Genomic DNA, 26008 nt, shown 5'->3' with positions numbered 1-26008 from the left:
GCGTGATTGTCTCTTAATTACAGACATGGCATCAAAAAGTATTATTGCGGACTTAACCAAAAGTGAAAAACTAAATAGTGACAATTACGACATCTGGAGTCGTAAGATATGGTATGCCCGTAAGATATGGTATGCCCCTAGATGAGCAGAACGCTCTCGAAGGCATAAATCATGTTCTAAGTCAACCAGAAGAGGGTAACACAGCTCAACACAGAAGAGATCTTGAAGCTTACAAAGCTTGGAAAAGGACAGATTCCATTGCACGTGGAATAATTGTGAGTTCTGTGGTTGATGAATTGATTCGTGAATGTGAGGAATTTCCTAATGCTCATGACATGTGGGCACACTTACGAGGAACATATGGGGGTACTTCTGTGACCTGCCTTAGAGAGCCGACTATCAAGTTTGACATTTCAAAAAATGTCATGATCAAAGCATCAAACAACACCTTAAGGTGATGTCAAACATGATAGCACAACTCAAGAGTGCTGGTCACGTTCTCTCGGATGAGCAACAGGTTCAGGCAGTGATCCGGTCTCTTCCCAATAGTTGGGAACATTTGAAGGTTAACTTGACCCACAATACAAGTATAAATTCTTTTCCTGATGTTGCTCGACATGTTGAACTTAAAGACGAGCGACTTGGTGCTGCTAAAGCTGCTTCTAATGCCTTTGTGGCTGAATCTAGTGGTATAAAATCTTCAGGCTGCAAGCGCAAGAAAAATTTGAAAAAGAAAGGAAAGGGTAAGGAAACCGAAGAAGGACCCTCTGCGAAAAAGAACAAACCAAATTCCAAGAAGGGAAAATGGTTTTTCAAGAAGAGAGACAAAAGCAAAATGAAGTGCTACAATTGTCAAGTTCTAGGGCATTTTGCTCGTGAATGTACCGAGCCGAAAAAGGTAGCATTCCTAAACGCATCTCTGAGTGATGTGTATGTTTCAAGCACTTCTTTACTAACTGAATTTTATCATATGTGTATTGTAGACTCAGGATCCACCGACCACATGAGTCGAGATCGAGAAGCGTTTGTGGAGTTTCGTCGAGTTTCACCTGTATAAAGGTGGATTTATGTAGGAAATAATGCTAGACTTGAAGTCAAAGGAATAGGCACTTGCAAAGTAGACTTGAGTGGTGACCGATCTTTGATGTTGCATGACGTCTTATATGCTCCAAAGATTCGACAAAATTTAGTATCTGTCTTTGTTCTATTGGATGTTGGTTTCGATTTGTTTTTTGGTCGCAATGGTGTAAGAATATCTCTAGATAATGTTTTATATGGTTTTGGACTTCGTTATGATCGTTTTATCATTTTAGATTGTAATCTTTCAACTTATGACTATTATGTTGATCATTGTGTAATGGCATGTTATTCAAGTAACAATGATATAGATGTTATTACATGGCATGCAAGATTAGGTCACATGGGGCAAGATCGAATGAATAGGTTGGCAAAGGCAGGGCATTTAGGTTCTTTCTCCAAAATTGATATGCCAACTTGTGAAAATTGTCTTGCTGGAAAGATTACGCGTAAACCATTTGGGAAGGCCAAAAGAGCTGAATTCCCACTTGAATTAATCCATTCTGATATTTGTGGTCCAATGAATATGAGGGCAAGGTCTGGTGCTGCATACTTCATTACATTTATTGATGATTTAACGCGCTTTGGTAATGTCTATTTGATTTTTCATAAATCTGAAGCACTTGAGTGCTTTAAAAGATATATGAATGAAGTTGAAAATCAATTAGATAAAAGTATAAAGGTTTTAAGAACCGACCGAGGATGTGAATATTTGTCAAAATAATTTGAAGAATTATGGACTGTAAAGGGCATTATCAGACAGTTAACTACTCCTTATACACCTCAACAAAATGGTGTAGCTGAAAGAAGGAATAGAACATTATTGGACATGATAAGATCAATGATGGCGCGGGCAAATTTGTCTATCTCTTTTCGGGGAGATGCATTATTGACTGCGGCCTACATATTGAATAAAATACCTTCTAAATCAGCATCTTCCACTCCTTATGAATTTTGGACTGGTCATAAAACAAACTTGAATGATCTACGACCTTGGGGTTGTGCTACATATATTAAAGATCGTTTTGGTGAGTTTGGTAAACTAAGTCCAAAAGGAAAGAAATGTATCTTTAGTAGATACTCAGAACTCTCCAAAGGGTATGTGTTCATTGATGAATTAGAGGATGAAAGTATTACAGAAATTATATCACGAGATGACAGATTTTTGGAAAATAATTTTCCCAATAAGGGTGAAATAAATGAAGGTGAGCCTCTCTACGAAATGTTGAATTCAGAAGATCAGATAATGTCATCAGACATACTTGATAGATCAATGGATCAAGAAATGGTTCCCGATCCAAGTGGGAGTTTTGAATCCCAAAATCCAATAGAGGAATCTGAACTTCGATTACATAAGAGTACAAGAAAAGGTGTACCTAAACGATCTTATGAGATTGAGGATTATGTTTTCTTGGTATTTCCGACAGAATTGGATGAATCTAATTCTGTGACTGAGGCTTTATCGAGCCCTAGAAAGGATAAATGGTTAAAAGCGATGAAAGAATAATTAGAGTCCATGAAAACCAATAAAGTCTGGGATCTAGTTGACCTTCCTCAGGGACGTAGAGCTATTGGGAATAAATGGATTCTCAAAGTTAAACACAAATCGGATGGGTCAATAGAAAGACACAAAGCACGATTGGTGGCAAAAAGTTTTACTCAAGAAGCTGGAATAGATTATGAGGAAACTTTTTCATCAGTTGTGAAGTTTACCTCTATACGATTACTTTTGGATATTTTTGCACGTTTAGATCTAGAATTACACCAAATGGATGTGAAAACCGCTTTTCTCAATGGAGAACTAAACGAGTAAATCTACATAGAACAACCTATAGGTTTCGTTGTTAAAGGCCAAGAAAAGAAAGTTTGTAAATTGAAAAGAACAATTTATGGCCTAAAGCAATCTTCAAGGCAGTGGTACCTGAGATTTCATAAGGAGGTGATTTCATTTTATTTCACCATGATCGATGAAGATCATTGCATCTATGTGAAAAAGTCCAATGAAAAGTTTGTAATTCTTTCTCTTTACGTGGATGATATTTTATTAGCCGAAAATAATATAGAGTATGTAAAAACTGTTAAGTCATGGCTTTCAAAATAATTTGACATGAAAGATATGGGTGAAGCAGACTATATATTGGGTGTTAAAATTCAAAGAGATCGTTCCCAAAAAAAAAAGTTTTTGAGTCTATCTCAAGAAACATACATAAAAAATTTTTTGGAACACTCTCGAATGAATAGTTGCAAGCATATGGATACTCCAATAGCAAGAGGTGAAACTTTAAGCCTTAAAATGTGTTCAAAGACTGAAAAAGAAAAGGAAGACATGTCTCGAGTTTCATATTCTAGTGCTATCGGGAGTCTGATGTACGCTATGATGTGTACTCGTCCAGACATTTGTTATGCCGTAGGTCTGGTAAGTGGGTATCAATCTAATCCCGGAAGAGATCATTAGAAGGCAGTGAAGAGAATATTCCGATATCTGAAGGGAACTGTAGATTATTCACTATGCTATAGTGGATTTGATTTACTCTTGAGAGGTAACACAAATGCTGATTGGGCTGGTGATCGGAATGATAGAAAATCAATCTCCGGTTATGCTTTCTTACTTAATGGTGGTGCTATTTCATGAAAAAGTAAGAAACAAACTTGCACAACACTTTCAACCATGGAATCTGAATTCGTAGCTTGTGCATCTACAGTACAAGAAGCTGTTTGGTTAAAGAGATTCTTTGAGCATTTGAATGTTGCAAATAATTCTAAGGGTCTCATGACTTTATATTGCGACAGTCAGGCGGCCATCGCATATACAAAGGATCCTAAGTATCACAGTAAAACCAAACACATTGATATCAAATATAACTTTATGAGAGACATAGTAGCAAGTGGAGAAGTGAATTTACAATACATTCCTACTCGCGAAATGATAGCTGTTCTTTTTACAAAGGCCATATCTAGAGACCTGTTTGAAAAACATGTTAAGGCTCTAGGTTTGCGTAGGAAATGATGATATTTATGTTGTTATGATATTCTCATCAAAGTAAGACTATTGAATTTATGTCTCATATGCATGTGATAATGTTTTAGAAATAAAATTTATCGAACAAGTCGCGAGATTGGCTCTCACACACAAGCAATTGCCTCTTACGTCAGAGAACGTGAAGAGATAATTTTCACTGTCATGCTATGACTTGTTTTATAAACCAGACAAGAGTCTCTCTAAGAAAATGGGTTTGAGGATCACAGAAGAGAGAAACTCGGGTTAGACATCAAGAGGTGTCTAGACCAAGGTCTGTACGATGTTGGATAATTAAAAGAAATGAGACACATGCACCAGGATAAGGTGAAAACATCGTAGCACGTGTTTCATACCACGTGTGTTAAGCGACCAGTGGGTTAATGAAAGAATGGTTCCCTGCTTCTTCATTGTGTGAGACCCTGAAAAGTTAAAATTAACTTTTCATTGGAATACCCTTTGACCTTTTACTGTTTCTTGAAATTTCAATCAATGTTGCTACTTTAGCATGTCACTAATAGCCATGAATGATTCGGCAGTGCAGTGCATGTCTAGGAAAGTAGTTGATTTGGAACAAATAGATTCGAGTAGAAAGGGAAGATGATTAAATTAAAATAATCTGACTTGTGTACACAAGTCGGCTATTACGCTGACCATATAGATGTCAAGCGTAATTGTGTATATAAAGTTAAACTTGAACTCGAGTTCACCTCTTAAAGAGGATGAGAGATCAAATGAGTAACTACTGAAGTAGTAAAGTCTGGGGTATTGTGAGTACTGATATCCTCATATTAAAAGTGAATTCATTCCATACGTGATTGAATTCCTATATAGGGCTTATAAAACCTTGAAGGCAAGCCTTGATGCTCACAGGTCGCATGAACTATTTATCGTATGAATTGTATGTCTAGTTGATGTAATATTGGCTTGGGTCTTTTCCACCATGTGCGAAGTGGGAGATGTAAGTTTTTGGGATCGTGGGTCGCCCATGTGAACCGACCCGATCCAATCTTACCCGACCCATAAATAAAGGATTATCTGGTTTTTTAAATAAAGGATGAACAATTGTGTTATAACTGTTCAACCTTATCCTTAAAAGGAGGGGGAACGGTTATAACTGTTCAAATTCTTTTTAAAAAGGAGAGGGAACAATTATATGATAACTGCTCAACCTCTCCTAATAAAAAAGGGGGAAGCCTTCTACTTCAAAAGTGAGAGCACGAGAGACATTACGTAGAAAACAAAAAGGAAAAATCAGAAAGAAGGAAAAACAATCCCGACTTTCTAGATTACATCATCACACTAAAAGACATTTAGTTTGTGAACTTTAACCTTGATTTCCTAGTGAAATCAAAGGAGACTTGGGGCAGATTCTTTTGGTGGCAACAACAACAATATCCGCTGCGAATTTAAGGTACACAATCCGTTGTTTTTGCTCCGAATTATATTACAATATTTTTTAGCCAAACAAATTTTATGATTTGTATTAGATCATAAGTTCTACAGGTCTTCCTTCATTTTTTAAATTCGATGTCCAATCAAACACCTTCACATATTATATTCCAAATCTATAACTACATATTTTTTAGATCAGTTTCAGCATCTAAAAGTTTTTTTAACACTTGATAGTTGATACCAGTGGCGGACCCAGGATTTTGTGCAAGCGGGTTCAATTTTAGAAGTATATAACTTTAGTCGTAAAATAGTAGTTATCAAGTGGGTTCAAATAAAATATTTATACAAAATTTACACAGTTTTAATTCTAATTTATACATATACACAGTATTAGTTTTTGACGAAGCGGGTTCAATTAAACCCGCTAGCCACCACCTGGGTCCGCCACCGGTTGATACTACCTAAAAGTTTTTTTAACACTTGATAGTTGATACCTATCAACCACGTTTAAATAAATAATCCAAACCAACTCTCATATGTTTAACATGACTTTTTCATTATTATTTTTCTTTTTCAAACCTGTTGTGAATTATTTTTTTTGAACCGATAATTTATCGAGAACAATATTTTTATCTCCATTAAAATAAAGTTAAAGCATGCGTTTAAGTTACTCTTCCCGAACCCCCCACATAATGAGACACAATGCGTGTGTTGTTGTAAATATTTTCACCTGTCTTCTCAATTTTCATGTTAAAAGGTTCGGTGAAATTTTATTTATTTTTAATTTTTAATGTGGAACATGAGATTGGGCTTATTTCAGTTAAAAGCCCAAGGCCTAAAACAGAAAGCCCAGGCCTTTCATTTTATTATAGGGCAGCAATAAGAACCCAAAGTCATTCCATTTCACTTCCTCATCGCTACAAAACCCTAAACGCCGGCTGCAGGTATTTCAATCTCTTCTTTTGCTCCTTTTCGTGCATTTATTTTTACTGTAAAATCGTGAAATTTTGTGATAAACTCTTTTGAATTTTGTTCTTTTTCTTAACTCTCTGCAGTTGTTTGTGAAATCAAGGACCAAAAATGGCCAAGTCGAAGAACCACACAGCTCACAATCAGTCGTACAAGGCTCACAGGAATGGAATCAAGAAACCCAGGAAACACCGTCATAGCTCCACCAAAGGGGTATGTATAAATAATACCCACCTTTTTTTTTTTACTTTTATTTACTGATGTTGTTTTTCGTGAAAATTATTCCCTTTGTTCCAATTTATTTGAAACTTTTAGCTTACTTAGAGTTAATTTGACTAACTATCACAGCTAAATCGGGATAGATTTTTTAATTTTAAACTGAAATATGGGTATTTTGGAACTGTAGCAAATTTTTTCATTTCAAAATATTTGGAATTTATTTTTGAATGTTGGTAAGCAAAGCGTGCGAAGCATTTTGGGACTGATGATGTATGTGGATGTCTATGTTATAAAAGCCAAAGCACATAACTAAACAAAAAAGACGGGTTCGAGTTAGATTAATATCAGCATTAAATATTGGATGCTGAAATTAGTTATTTTAATTAATATATTATTGTTCTAAGCTATGTTGCTCGTACTCTCCGAGAATGTCGATGGGTGCGTGTTGGATCCTCCAAAAATAGTGTATTTTCGGAGGATCCAACACGGGTACGGCAGCTGATTTGAAAAGTCCGCTCAACTTAGGTTCTAAGTTCATGTAGTTTTTGGTATTTTTTTAAATTTATCTTAAGTATGTGTTTCCACGTGCAGACCTAGCTTGGAAGTTAGGGGTCACCCGAACCCGTTAGCTTTTGCCCAGATTCTGTATGTGTTAAGAAATTAACTAAATATTTATAAATATTTGATTGTGAATCAATTTTTTGTTTTATATTAACTTGTGGTCGTGGTAAGAACCTGTGTTGTCAAAGGCATGCTTAAATCGTTTAAGCACTAGCGCGAGGTACAAAACATGTTGAGCGCTTTGCCTCGCTTAGCGGGCTCTTCAGTGTCTGTATATTTGTTATTCATGTTTATAATTATTAGAGTTAGACCACCACATACATTTGTTTTTTTCTTCATTTGTGCCTTTATTCATCAAAGCCGATGCTTTATTTGCTTTAGAGCTCTACGCTTAAAGCGGAATCTGCCTCTGTCAGTGCTTCACTTCTCTTTTTGCTTTAAGCCTCATGGACCTAGTTTTTTTTTTTGTCCTTTTTACTTGTAAAAACACCTGAGCCTAGTTTCTATTGGAAATAGCCTCTCTATTCTCACAAGGTAGGGTTAATGTCTGCGTACCCACTACCCTCCCTAGACCCCACATGGATAATACTGGGTATGTTGTTTTACTTATAAAACACCGGTCGATATCTTGATGTAACGATGTAAAAGCATATCTCGTTGTATTCTAAGTTTGTTAATTTTTGTGTAAATGCAGATGGATCCCAAGTTCTTGAGGAACCAGAGGTATGCTAGGAAGCACAACAACAACAAGAACGTCGAATCTGCTAGTGAAGAGTAAAAACAATTAGAGTAATAGGCCTTTTGATTATTGCTGGTACTGTAATTTGATTTTGGGAACTTAATCTTGGTTGTTTTGAAATTATGGTCGCAACTTATTGGAACTAGTATTTTATCAAGTATGGAGACCAACTTTTCCTTTTAATCAATGCCTCTTTCCAATTCATTCTTATTATCACTCACAAAATCCTATTTTTTTGTTTCACGTTCGATCTGGATATTTTTATTTAGTTTTTTTGCTTAGTTATATTATCACAGTGATGGAATGGTCTAATTGGCAAAAAAAAAAACCACTATTTGATCATATAGTGTGAAGTGTTTGAGTCCTGCAGACTCAAGTTCGTTCAATTGGCCTTGTGATTTGTCACCTCCACAATTACAACTTGAGATGTTGATCTAAACTTACGAACGCAAGTTTTACTGGATTAGTTAATAGTACTAATGAACTTGCTTCAAGAGTCGCCTTTATGTAATTTTTCAATCTACTACAACAACAAACAAATCCGGTGTATTTTCATGCACTTTACCTCTACTTTATAGAGATAGAGAGGCTAGAAGCTGTTTCCGATATACTCTTGGCTCAAGGTGTTTCCGATATACTCTCGGCTCAAGGAACAATGGATTTCAATCTACGGAATCTAATTGTAACATGAGCCATGTGAAAGCAAATGTAACCCCTGAATCACTTGTTCTGGAAATGAGCAGAAGGAAGAAAAATGAAGAAAACTGCAGCAGGAAAGATGGTCATTTCAGTAATTTATTAGAGCTGCACTTGATAAAAAGGAAGATGGAAAAATAATACACACAGTCCATCCAAAGCATAAACCAATAGAGGGATTGCCCATGGGCAATCCCTGTACATTTTAGGACTCCCAATGCAAAATACAACCTAAAATGATTGGTGAAAGGTTTAAAATATGAGGACAGGCTCTTGGGTGCAGCAGCAGTTTGAATGTTGATTTGCACCTCATCTTATTGTCATTCCTAGGCCTTGCGCAATATCCTGGAATCAGTATATCTACTCCCATGGAAATCCATTGGCGCTCCTGAAATGCAACGATCTATCCGAATCTATCCTTATCCCCTTTCTATGTTTTATGGAAGATGAGCTCTGGCTTAAACCCGCAATGCAGTTGTTTCCTCAAAAATTCCCGACTTCACAACTCTAGATAGCAATTGGTTCACGCACTGAGCTATGGTCTTGAGTGTTTACCTTGTGGAACAAGATTCCAATTCCATTAGCTAATGTAGGCCGAAAAGTTATTAATTTATCAAGTTTAAATATACGATAAAGTCTGAATTTCTTACTCGCCCTGGCGAAAGTTCCTAGAAACAAAAGGAAACCATTACCCAGATTTTTCAGATGGCTTACCTTAGCTGATTTGAATAGTTCATCAAGTACTTCAGACAATGTTGGATGTGCATGCACTGCAAACTTTATATCCTGTCAGATGACAGAAATAAAACTAGTCAACATTCTCTTGCTTTGGCACGTAAACTCTCATAAGATTGATAAACAAAGCAAGTAGTGGCTTATTTCCCGCTGAACGGATAACTGTAGATTCTAGATATATTTCCTCCCAGAAAACAAAATTAAAAAGAAGAGAACGGACGTGAGCACTAGAACTGTCTCCCAACAGAGGGAATAGATAAACTTTCTCAGAGATAAATTATTTAGTAGTAGCCTCGTGTAATGGATAACCTGAATTCTTGTTCCCAATGCCATGGCGTTCGATGCTTCATGAATGAGGTCTGCAGCATGCATACCAAAGATATGAACTCCAAGAATCTCCCCCGTGTCCGGTCTGTATATCAACTGTATCAAATAAGCAGTAAAGAAGTCAGAAAATCTCAAATCCGAAATAATCTTAATCACAATATAGAAGACTGTCTTACCATTTCTCAAAAAAAAAAAAAGAAAAAAAAAAGAATAAAGAATATAGAAGATTGATGACAAATGGATCTGCAAGTTAGACGATATACCTATTGAATCAAAAAATATGCCTCCTAGATTATAATATAACCAAATCTCTAGCCATATCAACTTTGTTGAACACGTGGAATCTCACTATCTCAGGTATTTTGTCTTCTGATGTTTGAAATCCTTAATTAGAATTAGTTAGCTGATGAAATGATGCTTCAGATAGCAATAGTATGCAGCTTTTTGCTAGTCATATCATGTAAAAGGGAAGGTAGCAAGAGTCGCAAATCAGAACCATATCGGAAGCTAGCGGAGTTCATCTCTTCGTGAAAATGATGGAAAGAAATAATCAAAAGAGTGAGTAGAACCTTTGCAAGTCCTTCCCCTTCATTTTCTGCAAGTGCTTTTGTGTTGGCCTTAAAACTTGTTTTTGCAATGCTTATCTCAAACCCGTCCTTTTCAGCTTTCTCTCGAGCTTGTGGCTGCAAAAGAAGTCAGTAAAAAACCTAATTATAACAGTTTGCTACAATAGTTCTCCTCACCAACCATGGCAAATAGTTAGCATCCTCTGCCAATGCTTAACAAACACCCAGAGACAATTAGAAGCATAACATGATGTGGTGTTTGCGAAGGAACTTGAACATAACAGAGTACTACCAACACAGAGACAGCAAAATTTAAGTGGCAGAGAGTTAAATGTTGACACAACAAGCTGATTTACAAGAAAAGTATTTTTTTGGAAAATAAAATGACTACATCCTGAAGAAAGAGGCTTCAAGTTATGGCATTTACCTCTACCTGTCATGATAGATTAACTGTTTGTGCAGCATATAAGCCGTACACAATGCATTTTTCTTATTAAGCAACTTCAAAGGCAAAATGAAACCACCCTCACCCCCCCACCCCAAAAGCCCGATTCCAGAATGTCTACTCAATATCATGGGCATTTGAGACGAAATGCATATTAGCAATGATGTACCCGGTTGAGAGAAGTTCGGTTTTCACCTCAGTCAACCCAACCATGCTGATTTCAGGATGAGTAAAACAAGCAGCTGGAATGCTCAAATGATTAAGCACGTGATCTCTTCCAGAGACTTGTTCGACAACTATTTCATAAGAAAAGATCGTTGTGAGTTGTAACATGATATTAACTTTGAAGGAACACATTTGACTTGTACAGAAGATATTAGTAACAGGATTCCATACACACCAGATATTCCCTGAGCACTAGCTGCATGAGCAAGCATCATTTTACCATTTGCATCACCAATGCAATAAAGGTGAGGGACCTAGTCGTAAAAGTATTATAAGAACAACATCAACAGCCATGTGAAAGCATATCAACAATAGGGTAGTTCCAACGTACTAATTTTCCATCAGCATCAATAACTCGCATGCGCTCATCGACTGGAATAAAACCTCGTTGTGTCAACACATTAATCTGCAAAAGTTTGACCATGAGAATGCATAAAATCCGGGCATAAGATGTAGACTCTTGTATGTGTTTTGATGCAAAGACGTACATTATCCAGTCCAAGACCATTCGTGAAGGGAGCTCTACCAGTCGCAATTAGAGCTGCATCAACCTATAAAAAGAAAACAGCGGTCACTCACTCTTGAATTCAAAAACCTGCAAATTAATTAAAGGATCACAATTCCGTTTTAAGTCCTCGGGATTTATGAAGAAGTCACAAAATGATAGGAAACAGTCGAACCAAATAAATGATTTATGTCATTGCATGTAACGAACCGACCGGTCGTTTTGAGAATTAGCATTCTGTTCGGTGGCTTAAGGTCTCAAGAAACTTCATATTGTGTATCATGACTTGCGTGTGTGGACGGGTTCGGTTTTCGGATGATTCGGGATTGATTTGGAAGAATGATTCTTGTTTTAGAAACTTAAGTGGCAAGACTTGACCGGAGTTTGACTTTTGTGTAGACGACTCTGGAATGGTCTTTTGATGATTCCAATAGCTTCGTATGGTGATTTTGGACTTAGGCGTGTGTCCGGATTTGGATTTGGAGACCCGTAGGTTGATTTGATGCATTTTGGCGAAAGTTGGAAAGTCAAAGGTTTGGAAAGTTGAGAGGTTTGACAGGGAGTTGACTTTATTGATATCGGGTTCGGATTTCGATTCCGGGAGTTGGTATAGCTCCGTTGTGTCATTTGAGACTTGCATGCAAAATTTGACGTCATTCCGAGTTGATTTGATATGATTCGGCGCGAGTTGTAGAAGTTGAAAGTTCATAAGTTCATTAAGTTCGATTTGAGGTGCGATTCGTAGTTTTGATGTGATTTGAGGCCTCGAGCAGGTCCGCGTTATGTTTTGGGACTTATTGGTATGTTCGGACGGGGTCCCGAGGGGCTCGGGTGAGTTTCGAATAGGTTTGGGTTGTGTTGCGCTCGTTTTTTATGTTTCAGCGTCGTTTCTTCAAGCATAAATGGTACCACATTAAGCAAATGAGCTCCAATTTCTGTTTTTATTGAAGCATTAGATCCGTATCGTAATTACGGAGCCACAACAAAAAGAATCGTCGAATTTAGACATCGTAGGAGTAAGTTATGCTCATTTTAGTGTCGGAGAAGAGAGCTGGTGCTGGTGCTTCACAGATGCGAAGTTGGATCCGCATCTGCGACCCCGCAGGTGCGAAAAATGGTTCGCAAAAGCGGAAATGACAGCTGAAAATGTGTGCGGCCTTTTGGGCGCAAAAGCGAAAATGCTTGTGTATAAAAAGATCAGACTGTGTTCTTTTGGTATTTTGAGCATATCTTGAGTTCTAGAGCTCCGATTGAGGTAATTTTCGCGGCGTTCTTCTCGTATTTTCATAGGGGTCAGTATCTAATCTTAATTTTTGTATTTTAACATGATTCCAGTAGTTAATTTGTGAATTAATACATGTTTTGATTGGAGAATTGAAGGTTTTTATCAAAAACTTTTCTAAAGAGAATAATTGAGTTTTGAACATCGATTCGGAGTCGGAATTGGATGAAATTAGTATGGTTGGACTCGTAATTGAATGGATATTCGGATTTTGTAAATTTTATCGGGTTTCGAGGTGCGGGCCCAGAGTTGACTTTTAGTTTTCATTAAAGATCGAAACTTTATTATCCGGAATTGTTTCCTATGGTTGTTATTTATGATATTAAGTTATTTTGGCTAGATTTGAGCCATACGGAGATTGTTTCACACGAGAAGATTATTTTAGAGTATCGGTTTAGATTCTTTGAAGTAGGTATCTTGCCTAACTTTGTGTGGGGGAACTACCCTTAGGATTCGAGTCGTTTGTGCTATTTGTGTCATGTGAAAGCCGTGTACGCGAGGTGACGAGTACGTAGTCGGGCTTATATGTGAAAATTGGCCGGTTTAGACTCTTAGGCTTCATTCATGTATTAATTTGGAATTGCTAGCACATGTTGTATCTTTTATTCGTCATGTCTATTATCACATGCTTTATTTGAAGTTGTCGTTACATGTCACATTCTTTACTTGTCGAGTTTGCTCTTATATGCTTTATATGAAGTTGTTATCACTTTTATCATTATGTGATTTCTTTTATTGTGGAGTTATTCTTAGTTGAAGTTGTTGTACATGATATCGCTTTTGTTGCCAAGTTATTCTCACGCATTTAGATGTAGTACTAGTTCATACCATCTGTTTCATTGTTAGCCTAATTCATACACTAGGAGTCGAAGTTTGTCATTTCATGGAAATACTTTCACTATTGAGTTTATCCTTAAACAATTAATTGGAATTGAGGTTATCCAAAGTCATTAATCGATTTTAATTGAAGTTGTGTAAAAAAGGGGGTGTCGTTCCTTGTTGAGTTACTTTCTCATTCCAGTTGTTGTTATTAATATTTTATACACATTGTATTTGAGCCGTGGGCTATTTGTTGTGGAAATATTGATATTGTTGGATCTTTGGAAATGTTATGGCCTATGGGCACTTGTGTTACGAGTTGATACGTCGTGTTGTTGTGATGTTAGCATTGTGAATTGTTGTGTGGTTTTGGTTGTTGTTATGCGGAGTATAAGGGTGGCATTTCACCGTTGTTGTTATGCGGAGTATAAGGGTGGCATTTCACCGTCGTTATGCGGAGTATAAGAGTGGCATTTCACCGTTGTTATGCGGAGCATAAATGTGACATTTCACCGTTGTTGAATGTACGGAGTGATAAGGGTGGCTATTGTGTTATTGTCCGGGCGGAATGATAAGGGTGGCTATTATACGGAGTGATACACATGGCTATCGGAGAAATAAATGTAGTAAATGTTATTGTCAGGGCGGAGTGATAAGGGTGGCTATTACACGAAGAGATACAGGTGGCTATCAGAGAGATAAGGATGGCTATGTCAGGGATGATGTGTGATGGTTTGGAGACATTATGTTGGTGATTTTCGTATGATGGTGTGCTTTTCCTTATGTTTGTCATACACCTTACTTGACTTGCTTTGTTGTTTCGATGAGCTACTCGATGTCTTTGATATTACTTGTTGACTTGGGTTGCAGTAGTGCACTCGCACAAGCATACACCGTAGCATGCCACTTATACTAGCTCAGGAGTATGAAACTTGACATTTATTGATCATGCCCATGTGTTCTTGTATTATCTGTTTCCATGTTGATATTGAGCCTGCGACCATGCCGAGCGGATTGTGATTGTGAGCTTGTGACCATGCCAAGCGGATTGTGATTGTGAGCTTGTGATCATGCCGGGCGAATTGTGATTGTGAGCCTGTGACTACGCCGGGCGGATTGTGAATGTGAGCTTGTGATCATGCTGGGCGGATTGTGATTGTGAGCTTGTGACCATGCTAAGCGGATTGTGATTGTGAGCTTGTGATCATGCCGGGCGAATTGTGATTGTGAGCCTGTGACTACGTCGGGCGGATTGTGAATGTGAGCTTGTGATCATGCTGGGCGGATTGAGATATTGGCACGTGAGTTGTCCGTGCGGTTGTGATTCAAGATGTGGGCATGAGGTGCCGTGAGTACATGATGGTGGGTTGAGACCCGTGACTTGTGACTATGAGATGAGGTATCACGGGATGATTTCGTTGTGAATCTTGTGTTAGCACGACTTGATTAATTGATTGTCCTCTATGTTCCTTATTAGGTTTCAACGATACTTATCGGTGTTCTTGTTGCTTTACTATTTATATCACATGTTGATTTTGTTGTCATTTACTGATTTCTGCTTTCCATTATTAGCTTTATCTTCTATACTGCACATGTTACTTTGTCTAGTGAGTGTCTTGACTTGTACTTCGTCACTACTCCACCGAGGATAGTCTTAATACTTATTGGGTACCAACCGTGGTGTACTCATACTACACTTCTGCACATTTTTGTGCAGATTCAGGTACTTCGGAGTCTGTGGATTGTTAGATAGCGGATCAGATATTACTGTGGAGACTTCAAGGTATACCTGTCGTCGCGTTCGCAGGCCTCAGAGTCACCTTCGAAAGCTATTTGTGTACTGTTTATTTCTAATCCGGAACAATTGTACTTAGAGATTTTCTAGCGAACTCAATAGAGCTTATGACTTGTACTACCGATTTTGGGATTGTTGGCTTTGTATAGAAATTTCTGTTTCATATTTAATAGTTGTTGGTTGAATTTTGCCATTTATTCAGTAAGTGTTAGGCTTGCCATCACGACATCCTACGCAGTGAAATTGGGGTCGTGACATTGCATTACTTCATTTTTTTGCGAGGAACAATTATAAACCTATAGCAATATATCCACCAGACAAGATTTTGTGAAATGCATGTACCTGTTCTAATAAAAACCAAAAAGAAAAGCATAATAATATTGCATTACCTCCAAAATTTCCTTCAGTTCTTTGGTCTTGGCATCAGTTAGCTCAATAACAACTGGTCTCCCATCTTTTGCTGGGGTGATCTTTACAAATTATTAGGGAAGATAGTTTAGATATTCGGAAACTTGTAGTGGAAGTTACATAAAACAGACTGAGCAATACCTTTGTTGCAAACACTCCAGTATGATAATCAATTTTCCTTGGATTTACGAGAACTCTTTGAGCTAACTTACTAATTTCAGGATCAAATCCGGGCATAAGTTGATCTAAAGCTTCAATAAAGGTAACCTGCGAAAAAAATGACCGTTAGGTGCAAACTGACATTTAAGAGACAACAAGCACAATGCAGGGTTAAACAACTATTAATGCTCAAAAGTCTCTTGGAAATGCTAGAAACTAGAAAGCAAGGTTGAAAATATTTCTCTTAGCAAGCAGAGATGAAGCAAACAGCTTAGGAAAGGGTGAGAGGCTAAGCCATTCTAAACCAAGGATGTAGTAAGATTTGTGTAACTACAACTTTCAAAAGCGAAATGAACATAGAGAAGAAAAACCGATAAAGAAAAGGAACAATACTAAAGAACGGGTTGTAGAGAAAGACGAAAGAGAAAGAGGTGAAACTACCTCACTACCAAGTGCAGTATACACATCACTGAATTCAAGTCCAATATAACCACTTCCTACTATAGCTATCCATTCGGGGACAAATTCCAGTTTGAGAGCATGGTCGCTCGTAATAACAGTCTTCCCTGAAAATGAACAAGAATTAAATGGCTAAATGGTGAGGATTCACCTTCCAAAGGGTACTGCATCTCAAAAGAAGCATATCCCAAGTATCAATTTTCAAGGAATCTCAGAGAACAATGTTGGAAGCAGGAAATAACAAAGAAAAAGATACCATCAACTTCAATGCCTCTGGGAACAAAAGGGACGGAACCAGTAGCGATGATTATATCCCTTGCGGTAACTTCATTGTCAGAAAAACCAACTTTACCGTACTTCACCCTTTGAGGACCCTGAAATAATTATGGAGTTCAAAGACTGAAACCATCAGCATGTAGGTCAAGATTGAAACTAGAATAAGTTCCCTTGGATATTTGTCGACTTACCACTATGGTACCCACTCCGGTCAAAATGTCCACACCAAGTGCCTTCATTGAGTTTGTCAAGTTATTACGAATTTTCAAGGCAAGATTATTAGCATGATCAGCCACTGCTTGCCTGTCATAGCCAGCCGCTGAAACCTGTCATTAGACATGGAAAAAGATTGATCAATCAGCAGACTTGGCCACATTTATGAGGATGTCTAAAAGGAAATATGGTATTTAAGCAAACCGAAGAATGGGGATTGGAAGTGTAGGGTGAACAGACAATATTTGCCAACTTTTAGACTAGTTGTTTAAATTGTGCACCAAGTTTTCCAAGATGACATCCAAATGACATATAGGATGTTATGGAACCATAAGTAACAAACTATTTATATTACCTCGATTTCAATTTATATGATACTTTTTCCCCTTTTCGGACATTCAAAAATGTTTGACATCATTCCACTAGCAATGTTATTCTATACAACTTCCACAATTGCCAGAAGTCAAATTCTTTTAACTTTTCAAATTTAAAACTGGATGTGATGTTTCTCTATCAAACTAACTTTTCTGCCACTATAATATTTTCTTATGCTACAACTAATATGATACATAAATTAAATTAATATCTTAAGCACTATATGTACACAAACACCATCATATAGAATGCAAAAGAAAGATTAGTTTTTTGTCGAAAGTACTTATATATGTGAGGTCGAATATTTAACTACTCGATGCTGCAACACGTCCAAGTCATGCAGAGATATTTAGCATAAGAGTTGAAATCACCTGCAAACCCAAAGCCTTCAAGTGGTGCTCATTCTTAAGTTCCCGCATCCGACCACTTACTGCAAGAAGTGCTTTAGAAGGAACACAGCCTCTGTTTACGCAAGTTCCACCGACTACATCGCCTTCAATGATTGCTGTTTTAAGACCCTTAAAGGATAATACAAATTTCCAGTCGTCAGAGATACAAGAAAACTAACTAGTAACTTTGGATAGCCAATAATAATGCTATTAAAGCAAGTGAAGTGCCAAGAGCATGAGGTTCTCAAAATTAGCTACAAAAGTGCTCTGTGGATTTGAGTTCAAAGAATTTTTTTCAGCTCCTTTAGAATGCAAAAGGCCTTGTTTTTTTAATGAGAATATGAGGCGAATCGTACTAGTCAAAAGAATCCTAATACTAACTAGGATATTACTAAGAACTTTTACCACGCAAAAGATTAGTGATGCCCAACGAACAAAGTTCTAGAAATGTGCAACAAATCTAGAAAAAGCAAAACGAGTTGGACAGAAGTTGCATATTCGAGGTCACCATTATTTTTCATTTCCATTCATGAAACGCCCTGTTAAAAACTATTTAAAAAATTTATGCTCCCTCCGTCTCAATTTGCTTAGCACTTTTCCTTATTGAAAATCAATTTGACTAACTGTTGGAATTGAATCAAACAAGATCAATTTATCTTGAGAAGTTAAAATATAGATATTCAGAAGCTACACGAAATGAGTTGCAATGCTCCTAATATTTGTCGGAGAAACTAGTGGTTATCTCAAAAGGGAGTGTCCCTCATTGATTAGGAAGAGCTCGCCTTTTGTTTTATAAAGAATTGTCCTTCTAGTCGGCTAGTAAAGAGCAAGAAAAAGTGATTGGGCTCGCGCGCAAGAGTTGCGCCGCAAGGGAAAATGGGTCAGTTTCCCCATGCGCGCAAAATAGATGCGAGGCCTGATCCAAACTACTTCTTGAAGAGCTTGGTGAATCCTAGGGATACGCCTAACTATACTATTCACCATATGGACGGAATATCCTTAAGGACAGTCTGTTCACAAGCCTCATGCTTCGTTCGTACTATTTTCTAGTTTCATTTTCTAACACTAAATTCTTGAGCCGGGGTCTTTCGAAAAAATAACCTCTAGTGGTAAGGTCTGCCCTTTACACTCCTCAGACCCACGATGTGGGAATACACCGGGTATGTTGTTGTTTGTTGTTGTATTTTCTAACACTATAAGAATTATAGTATAAAATAGGGATAAAATATGATAAAGTTATAACAACAGCAGTTCTATACCTTCTCCACAGCATGCAATGCAGCTCCATGGCCACCAACACCAGCACCAATTATAACTACATCATAATCAAACGACGTTGGAGCACTGCCATTGTCAGCTACTGAAGCTGATACAACATTATTCCTCAGAATTCTCACTGAATTCTGAATCTCACATCGTTTAAGCTGCGAAAATGAAAAATTTACTGCAGCCTCTTTCCGCAGTCCACAAAACTGAAGATCCAAAGGCGCAAAAGAAAATTGCTCGAACTGATTGTTTTTGTGTGATCTCTTAAGTACTGAGCAATTAGGAGGAAAAGATAGAGAAATAGATGAATGCATTTCAAAATGAATCTCTAGAATTTTATAATTTGAATCAGAATATAAGTAAAGTTCAGTTCTGAGTTCGTGCAACTAAAACTTTGCAGTGGACATTCAGACTCTGAGAAATAGATAAGTCCAGCGGATAACAATAGTGACGTGGCATGCTACTAAAGTGCACCTTGAGGGATATTTTTCTAAAAATATATTATTTTCGATTATATTGGGATAACAAAAATTCAAAAAAAAAAAAAGGAGGTAGGGGTGACAATCAATTATTAAACTCAGACATTATATTAGAGATTTTATATGTCATGAAAGTATTAATTTCTTTTACTTCTTTTTCTTTTATGAATAAGTATTTTAATATTTCATTTGATGTTCAAATTTTGAAATTTGATTTTTAAAAATACTTATAGCTAGAGATAAGATCTGCCTAAGTACAATTCTTTCTTAACCTTTGTTGTTATTGTTATTATTATACTCATAGCTAAACAAATACTCTATCTGTCTCAAATTATATGTGGTATTTCTTTTTTACACGTCCCTTAAGAAATACTCTCTACGTTCCAGTTATGTGAACCTATTTCCTTTTTGGTCCGTTCCAAAAAAAATAACCCCTTTCAAAATTTGAAAACAATTTAGCTTAAACTTAGAATTCTCCTTTTAATGAGAAGTTTTTATAACCACACAAATACTCTGAGCCCCTTTTTGACTTGTTTAGGATCACAAATTATAAAGTATTCATTTTTTTCTTAAACTCCGTGCCCAGTCAAACAGGTTCACATAAATTGGAACGGATGAAGTATTAATTAGGAAAGGGATTAGACTATTTACCCTTATTTATGTCTTAAAATAAAATCTCTCTTCATTTATTCTATTTATATTTTATTTTCATCTTCAAAAATAATTATTACTAAGCGTAAAAAAGGAAAAAAAAATAATTAATTTTGTCTTGAACTTATAAATGACAAATAATATAAGACAACTATTTTTAGTAACAACGATTGATAATATGAGACGGGGGGGAGTACTTCCTACAGTCCACTTTAAGTAAGTTTTTGGTTGTTTTCACACATATTAAGAAATTTACTCTTTCGTATTAATTAATAATGTAATTAGCCATATTAATCTTAATTTGTTCATTGAAAATAGAACAAATACTCCTAGTCTTTTTAATCTAAAGGCAACTTTGAAAAAAAAAGTTAATTCTTTTTTGATATTTAAAAAAAATTAAATAATGTGAATCACAAAAAATAAAAATAAATAAAAAGGTATTTACAAATACTAACATTGAGCAATTATGTGCACTAAAAGTCTTCTGTATTGACGCATTTATGTCCAAACAGGTCAAACTAACCAAAGTGGACTGTTTTTTTGCAACTACTGCTTCGTCCATACTAGATACAACGTTAGACACATTTTTCCTTTTTATTTTCATTACTTGAAGACCTGAACAGTAGATTTTTCAGTGCCGGTAGCTTTGTGCTTAATTATCTTATTATTTTATCATTATATATATTTTTTATTTATTTACTTCATAAATAAGTTTATAATATAACTATAACAATAAGAATATACTCACTATATTCTCACAGTATAGAGTTTGGAGAGGCTAATGTGTATGCAAATTTTATGCTTATCTTGTAAAGGTGAATATGATTTTTTGATACACATTCGGCTCAAGAAAGCAAATTTCAGTAATTTAAAAAAGAAAAATAGTAGCCATATTGAAAATAATAACAACAAGAATAGTTAACAAGTTTATAATATGAATTAAAAAATTTATCATCTATTTTAAACAGTAAAGAAAGACAAAGATTGAGAAATAGATATTTAAAGTTTAGACATCAAAGGTTTGAGAAATATTGCAAAGTGACTTTTTAAGTAATATAGGCATAAATAAGTGATTTTTTGTGTAACAAATAAAAAAAATTGGTATAACTTAATATCCTTTTTTCTCTCTCTCTCTGGTTTTCCCTCTGCTATGTTCTCAGAATTGCAGGTAAATTCTTCTATCTTCGTCAATTCATTACACCAACAGTTATTCTTGGTACTTACACGTCCATCCCTTTTGAAAATACTGACGTAGATAGCAATTTGCTCTGTTTTTTCTTGAGAGATTCATTTTCAGCTTTCTGCTTCGGTTTTATTCCTTTACACTATTCAACTACAAAACAAGTGTACGTTATTACTAGGTATTTTTCTATTTATTGGTTATGTTTAGATAACGTTGTCTTTTGCTGTATTGATAATCAGCTCAATTCTGGTGATCTAGCTAAAATTTTACTTCATCTGACCCAATTTATTGTGATATATTTTGGTAACTTGCTATATTTAAAAATAATTTAATTTTAAACTTCTCATCTTAGCTTAATAAAATGATTTATACCGATTTAAACATGTGTCCAGTCAGTAATTAATTTTCATTTCTTTCGGGGTTTAAGTTCTGAGTATCGTATTTTGATGTATTATTAGCATGAACAACAACAACAACAAACACAGTGAAATCACACAAGTGGGATCTAGGAGGATAATCTGTACGCAAACCTATCTTATGAAGATAGAGATGCGGTTTCCGATAGACTCTCAGCTCAAGAACAGTGAATGTATTATTAGCATGCTGTAGTGATTTTTTTTTTTTTTTTTTAATTTGGTACTTTATCATTGAAAAAGATTTTATTTGGAATTGACTTTTTTGGGTTTTGAATTCTTGATTCTTGCAGACTAGATTTCATGGGGTTATATGAGGCAGGGTGTGCAATTATTTTAGAGGATGAAGCTCATTCATTTTTCCCTGATCCAAATCTGATTAATAATCTCAGAGTTAATGATAATTTAGTCAATAGGAATCATGTTGACATTAGTCCATTTCAATCAAATACTTTAGTCCCATCAACTGCAGATGAGGATTATGATTTTAGTGATGTGGTGCTTAAGTATATAAATCAGATGCTAATGGAAGAGGATATTGAAGAAATGTCTTGTATGTTTCAAGAGTCTGCAGCTCTTCGAGCTGCAGAACAATCGTTTTACGAAGTCATTGGGGAGGAGTACCCTTCTCCCCCGATTGTTGAGAAACCGTCCAATTTAGGTCAGAATGGACATTATACTAGGGAAACTAGCCACTTTTACTATAGTGGAAATGATGGTTGTGATGGCATACCATGCCCGAATTGGAATCTTGATCTCGGTGGGGATGACGTGCCATACGTGTCACATTTTCCTGATGGTGTTGCTTTGCGTTCAACTTCTTGGTCGCCTCACAGTTCGTCAAGTACTGTCACGGATGTGCCTGTGGATTCTCCTGTGAACACACTTAGGATTCCTGATATATTTAGTGATAGAGAGTCTATTATGCAGTTTAAGAAAGGGGTGGAGGAGGCAAGTAAGTTCATTCCTCGGGGCAATAGTTTGTTTGCTGATGTGAGGTATAATGCCATGGGAAACGAGCAAAATGAAGAGAGAAAAGATGCAGTAGTAAAAGTTGCGAAATATGGAGAAAAGCAATCTCCTGAAAGGTCAAGAGGGAAGAAAAACACTCTTCAAGAAGATGTAGTAGATTCAATGGAAGAAAGAAATAACAAGCAGTCTGCAGTGTTTTATGAATCAACTGTACGATCAGAAATGTTCGATAGGGTGCTGCTATGCAATGCAGGAAAAGATGAATCTGCTCTTCGCGAGACCTGGCAGACTATATCAAGGCGAAATGCGTTAGAGAACGGCGTTTCAAAGGGATCTAATGGTAAGAAGTCGCAAGGAAAGAAACAAGGGGGTAAAAGAAATGTAGTGGACTTGAGTAAGAATTCACAAGCAAAGAAACAAGGGGGTAAAAGAGATGTAGTAGACTTGAGAACACTCTTGACACTTTGTGCACAAGCTGTTGCTGCGGAAAATCGAAGGACAGCAAATGAGCTTCTGAAGGAGATCAGGCAAGGTTCTTCTCCAATGGGGGATGGGATGCAGAGGTTAGCCCATTATTTTGCTAATGGTCTTGAGGCACGGATGGCGGGTTCTGGTACTCATATTTATAAAGCCCTTATTACACGGCCTGTATCAGCGGCTGATGTCTTGAAAGGTTACCAGTTACTGCTCGCTGCCTGCCCGTTCAGGAAGATCTCTAGCTTTTTCTCAAATAAGGCGATTATGAATTTAGCTGAAAATGCTTCAAAAGTACATATTATAGATATTGGTATTATGTGGGGTTTTCAATGGCCTGCCCTCATACAACGTCTCTCTTCTAGACCGGGTGGACCTCCCAAGCTTCGTATAACTGGGATTGATTTTCCACATCCTGGTTTTCGACCAGCAGTGAGGGTTGAGGAAACGGGGAGACGGTTAACTAACTATGCTGAGCGTTTCAATGTTCCTTTTGAGTTCAATGCTATAGCGCAGAAGTGGGAAACAATTAAACTTGAGGATCTGAAGATCAATAAGGGTGAGGTTCTTGTGGTGAACTGTCTGTACCGTTTTAGGAATCTACTTGATGAGACTGTGGATGTAAATAGTCCAAGAGATGTTGTTCTAAATCTTATCAGGAAGTTGAATCCAGATGTTTTCATACTGGGGATTGTAAATGGCGCTTATAATGCCCCATTCTTTATCACACGATTCCGCGAGGCTCTTTTCCATTACTCATCCTTGTTTGATATGCTTGAAGCTAATATTCCCCGGGAAGTACACGAGAGAATGCTGATTGAAAAGAATATACTTGGTCGGGAGGCAATGAATGTCATCGCGTGCGAAACAGCTGAGAGAATTGAACGGCCAGAAACATACAAACAGTGGCAAGTCCGAATTATGAAAGCTGGTTTTCGACAGCTGCCTTTGGATGAGGAGATCATGAGAATGGCAACAGAACGATTCAAGGTATATGACAAGAATTTCGTGATCGATGTAGATAGTGAATGGCTACTGCACGGATGGAAGGGTCGTATCGGATATGCACTTTCCACATGGAAGGCAGCTTGTTAAATGAGCTGATGAATGGTATTCACTTTTCCAAGTGCTAGTTATTCATTTATCTAACCACCTTTTTCTAATGCCCTGCAAACAAATTTTGTCACCTTTCTAGTGTTAACAAGTACAACTGTGAAGGCTATGTTCATAACACTGTTTCGCCTATGGGGAGCGGATTGCGTTCCTTCCCTAATGCAATGAGCTGTGGTAATCGCAACAGGAGAGAGGAATGGCAACACAATGTTGGAGCAGCATCTGTGTCTGGTAAAACTCATTTCGCCTGGGTATGACATTAACAGTATTGAGCAAATAGGCAATAATAGTAGGTAGCAGTGTGTGTATTGGCTTCTTTTCATTTGTATTTTACATCAACCATGTTAGTTACATCAACCATGTTAGTTATATGTAGCATATACAATGATTTGTGAAGGTGTTATAGGTGTCTTCTCTACTAATAAAGGCGAGTTCTAGCATGATTTTTGTCCATTTGGGTTCTTCTCCTCACAAGTTCAGTGCAGGGGAAACAGATCCAATTTTCTCCCTAGCCTTTCTTCTAAAAGATGGCGCAACCTATATAAAAGAATTCTTGATTAATATGCTTCTATAACTTAAACACTTTGGGTTCGTTTGGTACTATGGATAAACAAAAATAATCATGGGATAAAAATTTAGTACTGCCTTATCCATTGTTTGGTTACTAATTCTGGGATAAGTTGTCTCGGAATTAAAAATAGTACCGGAATAACTTATATCTGCCAGAGGATGAAATAATAATCACAGGATAAGTTATCTCAAAATAAAATAATAAAATTGACAATCTTAGGATTAATACAACATATCAAACAGTCAATAAAAATAATACAGCATAATTAATAATTTGTCTTCAAACCAAACGACGCCTGAGATATCCAATGGGATTAGTTATCCCACTTCTATATGAGATAACTAATCGCATCATTTTAGCATAAAACTTATTCCCGAATTAACTAATACCCCAAACCAAACATAGAATAAAGTTAATCCCAAACTTTATTCCGGGATTATTATCCTAATTCCATATACCAAACGACCCCTAAACATCATCTTTGGCCAATATTAACATTGTTCTTTATCTATCTTCTGCTACTTGGCCAATATTGACATTATGCTCAATGTTTTCTTCTTTTCACATTGGAGACAATAAGTTTAACATTTTTGTTATGAAGAAGAATCAAAAGATTATATTATTTCATCACATTGCAAAATCCCATATACAAAAGAACAAAGAATCAATACAATAATATTTCATCATCCAACCAATTTGAACAACATATGCCTCTCCCAATTTTAAAAAAGAAAATCCAAAACCTCAACTTCTTAATGCCTTAATACAGCAAACAAAGACACGAGCAAAGAAGTTCCAATCAAAACACCAGAAACCGGCAAAGAGAAACCCGCCCCGGCATCAGGCGACGGAGCTGGTGCAAGACTAGGCTCCTGAGCCGAGACAGTAACAACAACGAGAAAGACGAAAAGCAAGAAAGCTTTGATGATGCTAACAGAAGCCATTTTGATGAAGAAATGAAAGAGATTTAAATTTATAATGATTTTGAAAATTGAATGGAGAAAAGAGAGATTTATTCACAAAATGATGGTGAAAATAAAGAGTGGAAAAGGGAGTATTTATAGTAGTAAGGCAACAAAATTGACAGCTATTAGATGGATGGATTTGTTGAAAAAACAGCTCAGATTTTGGAGATGACAGGCTATAGATTATTAGTAGGCTGAACTGGCCATGTTATTAGCCAGTAGAGAGACGTTGTCAGAGATTCCCACTCGTTGATTATATAATTAAGATACT

The 26008-nt window shown here is 36.6% G+C and overlaps 2 protein-coding genes across 6 annotated transcripts; one reads left to right on the top strand and one right to left on the bottom strand.

Annotated features, from left to right (window-relative positions):
- Positions 1-8761: 8761 nt before the first annotated feature.
- Positions 8762-19388, bottom strand: LOC107802918 (dihydrolipoyl dehydrogenase 2, chloroplastic). Of its 2 annotated transcripts, none has more exons than XR_001651920.2 (15): positions 18910-19388; positions 17633-17779; positions 16865-16999; positions 16654-16771; positions 16380-16504; positions 15921-16046; positions 15761-15841; positions 11459-11521; positions 11302-11376; positions 11146-11224; positions 10915-11041; positions 10304-10417; positions 9717-9830; positions 9387-9458; positions 8762-9227 (listed from the first exon to the last, which is right to left on the bottom strand). XR_001651920.2 is itself a non-coding variant. In XM_016626498.2 (15 exons), the coding sequence occupies exons 1-15, from the start codon at positions 19228-19230 to the stop codon at positions 9180-9182; spliced, it is 1719 nt and encodes a 572-aa protein (XP_016481984.1). In that variant the 5' UTR covers positions 19231-19388; the 3' UTR covers positions 8762-9179. The 2 variants fall into 2 exon arrangements, 1 of the variants encoding a protein (XP_016481984.1); XM_016626498.2 differs by having other exon boundaries at positions 10941-11041.
- Positions 19389-21090: 1702 nt separating this feature from the next.
- LOC107802916 (scarecrow-like protein 14) lies at positions 21091-25803 on the top strand. 4 transcript variants are annotated; one of them, XM_075227712.1, is made up of 5 exons: positions 21187-21214; positions 21344-21407; positions 21688-21818; positions 21936-24198; positions 24284-25803. In XM_075227712.1, exon 4 carries the CDS (start codon positions 21946-21948, stop codon positions 24181-24183), a length of 2238 nt encoding a protein of 745 aa, XP_075083813.1. In that variant the 5' UTR covers positions 21187-21214; positions 21344-21407; positions 21688-21818; positions 21936-21945; the 3' UTR covers positions 24184-24198; positions 24284-25803. The 4 variants fall into 4 exon arrangements, with proteins under 4 accessions (XP_075083811.1, XP_075083814.1, XP_075083813.1 ...); XM_075227710.1 differs by lacking the exon at positions 21344-21407 and having other exon boundaries at positions 21091-21214; XM_075227711.1 differs by lacking the exon at positions 21187-21214 and having other exon boundaries at positions 21282-21407.
- The last annotated feature ends 205 nt before the right edge of the window (positions 25804-26008 follow it).

This window comes from Nicotiana tabacum, chromosome 13, assembly GCF_000715075.1.
Source record: "Nicotiana tabacum cultivar K326 chromosome 13, ASM71507v2, whole genome shotgun sequence".
NCBI classification, from domain to species: Eukaryota; Viridiplantae; Streptophyta; class Magnoliopsida; order Solanales; family Solanaceae; genus Nicotiana; species Nicotiana tabacum.
Note: the sequence above shows the minus strand (reverse complement) of the source record. Positions and strands in the feature narration are given on the sequence as shown.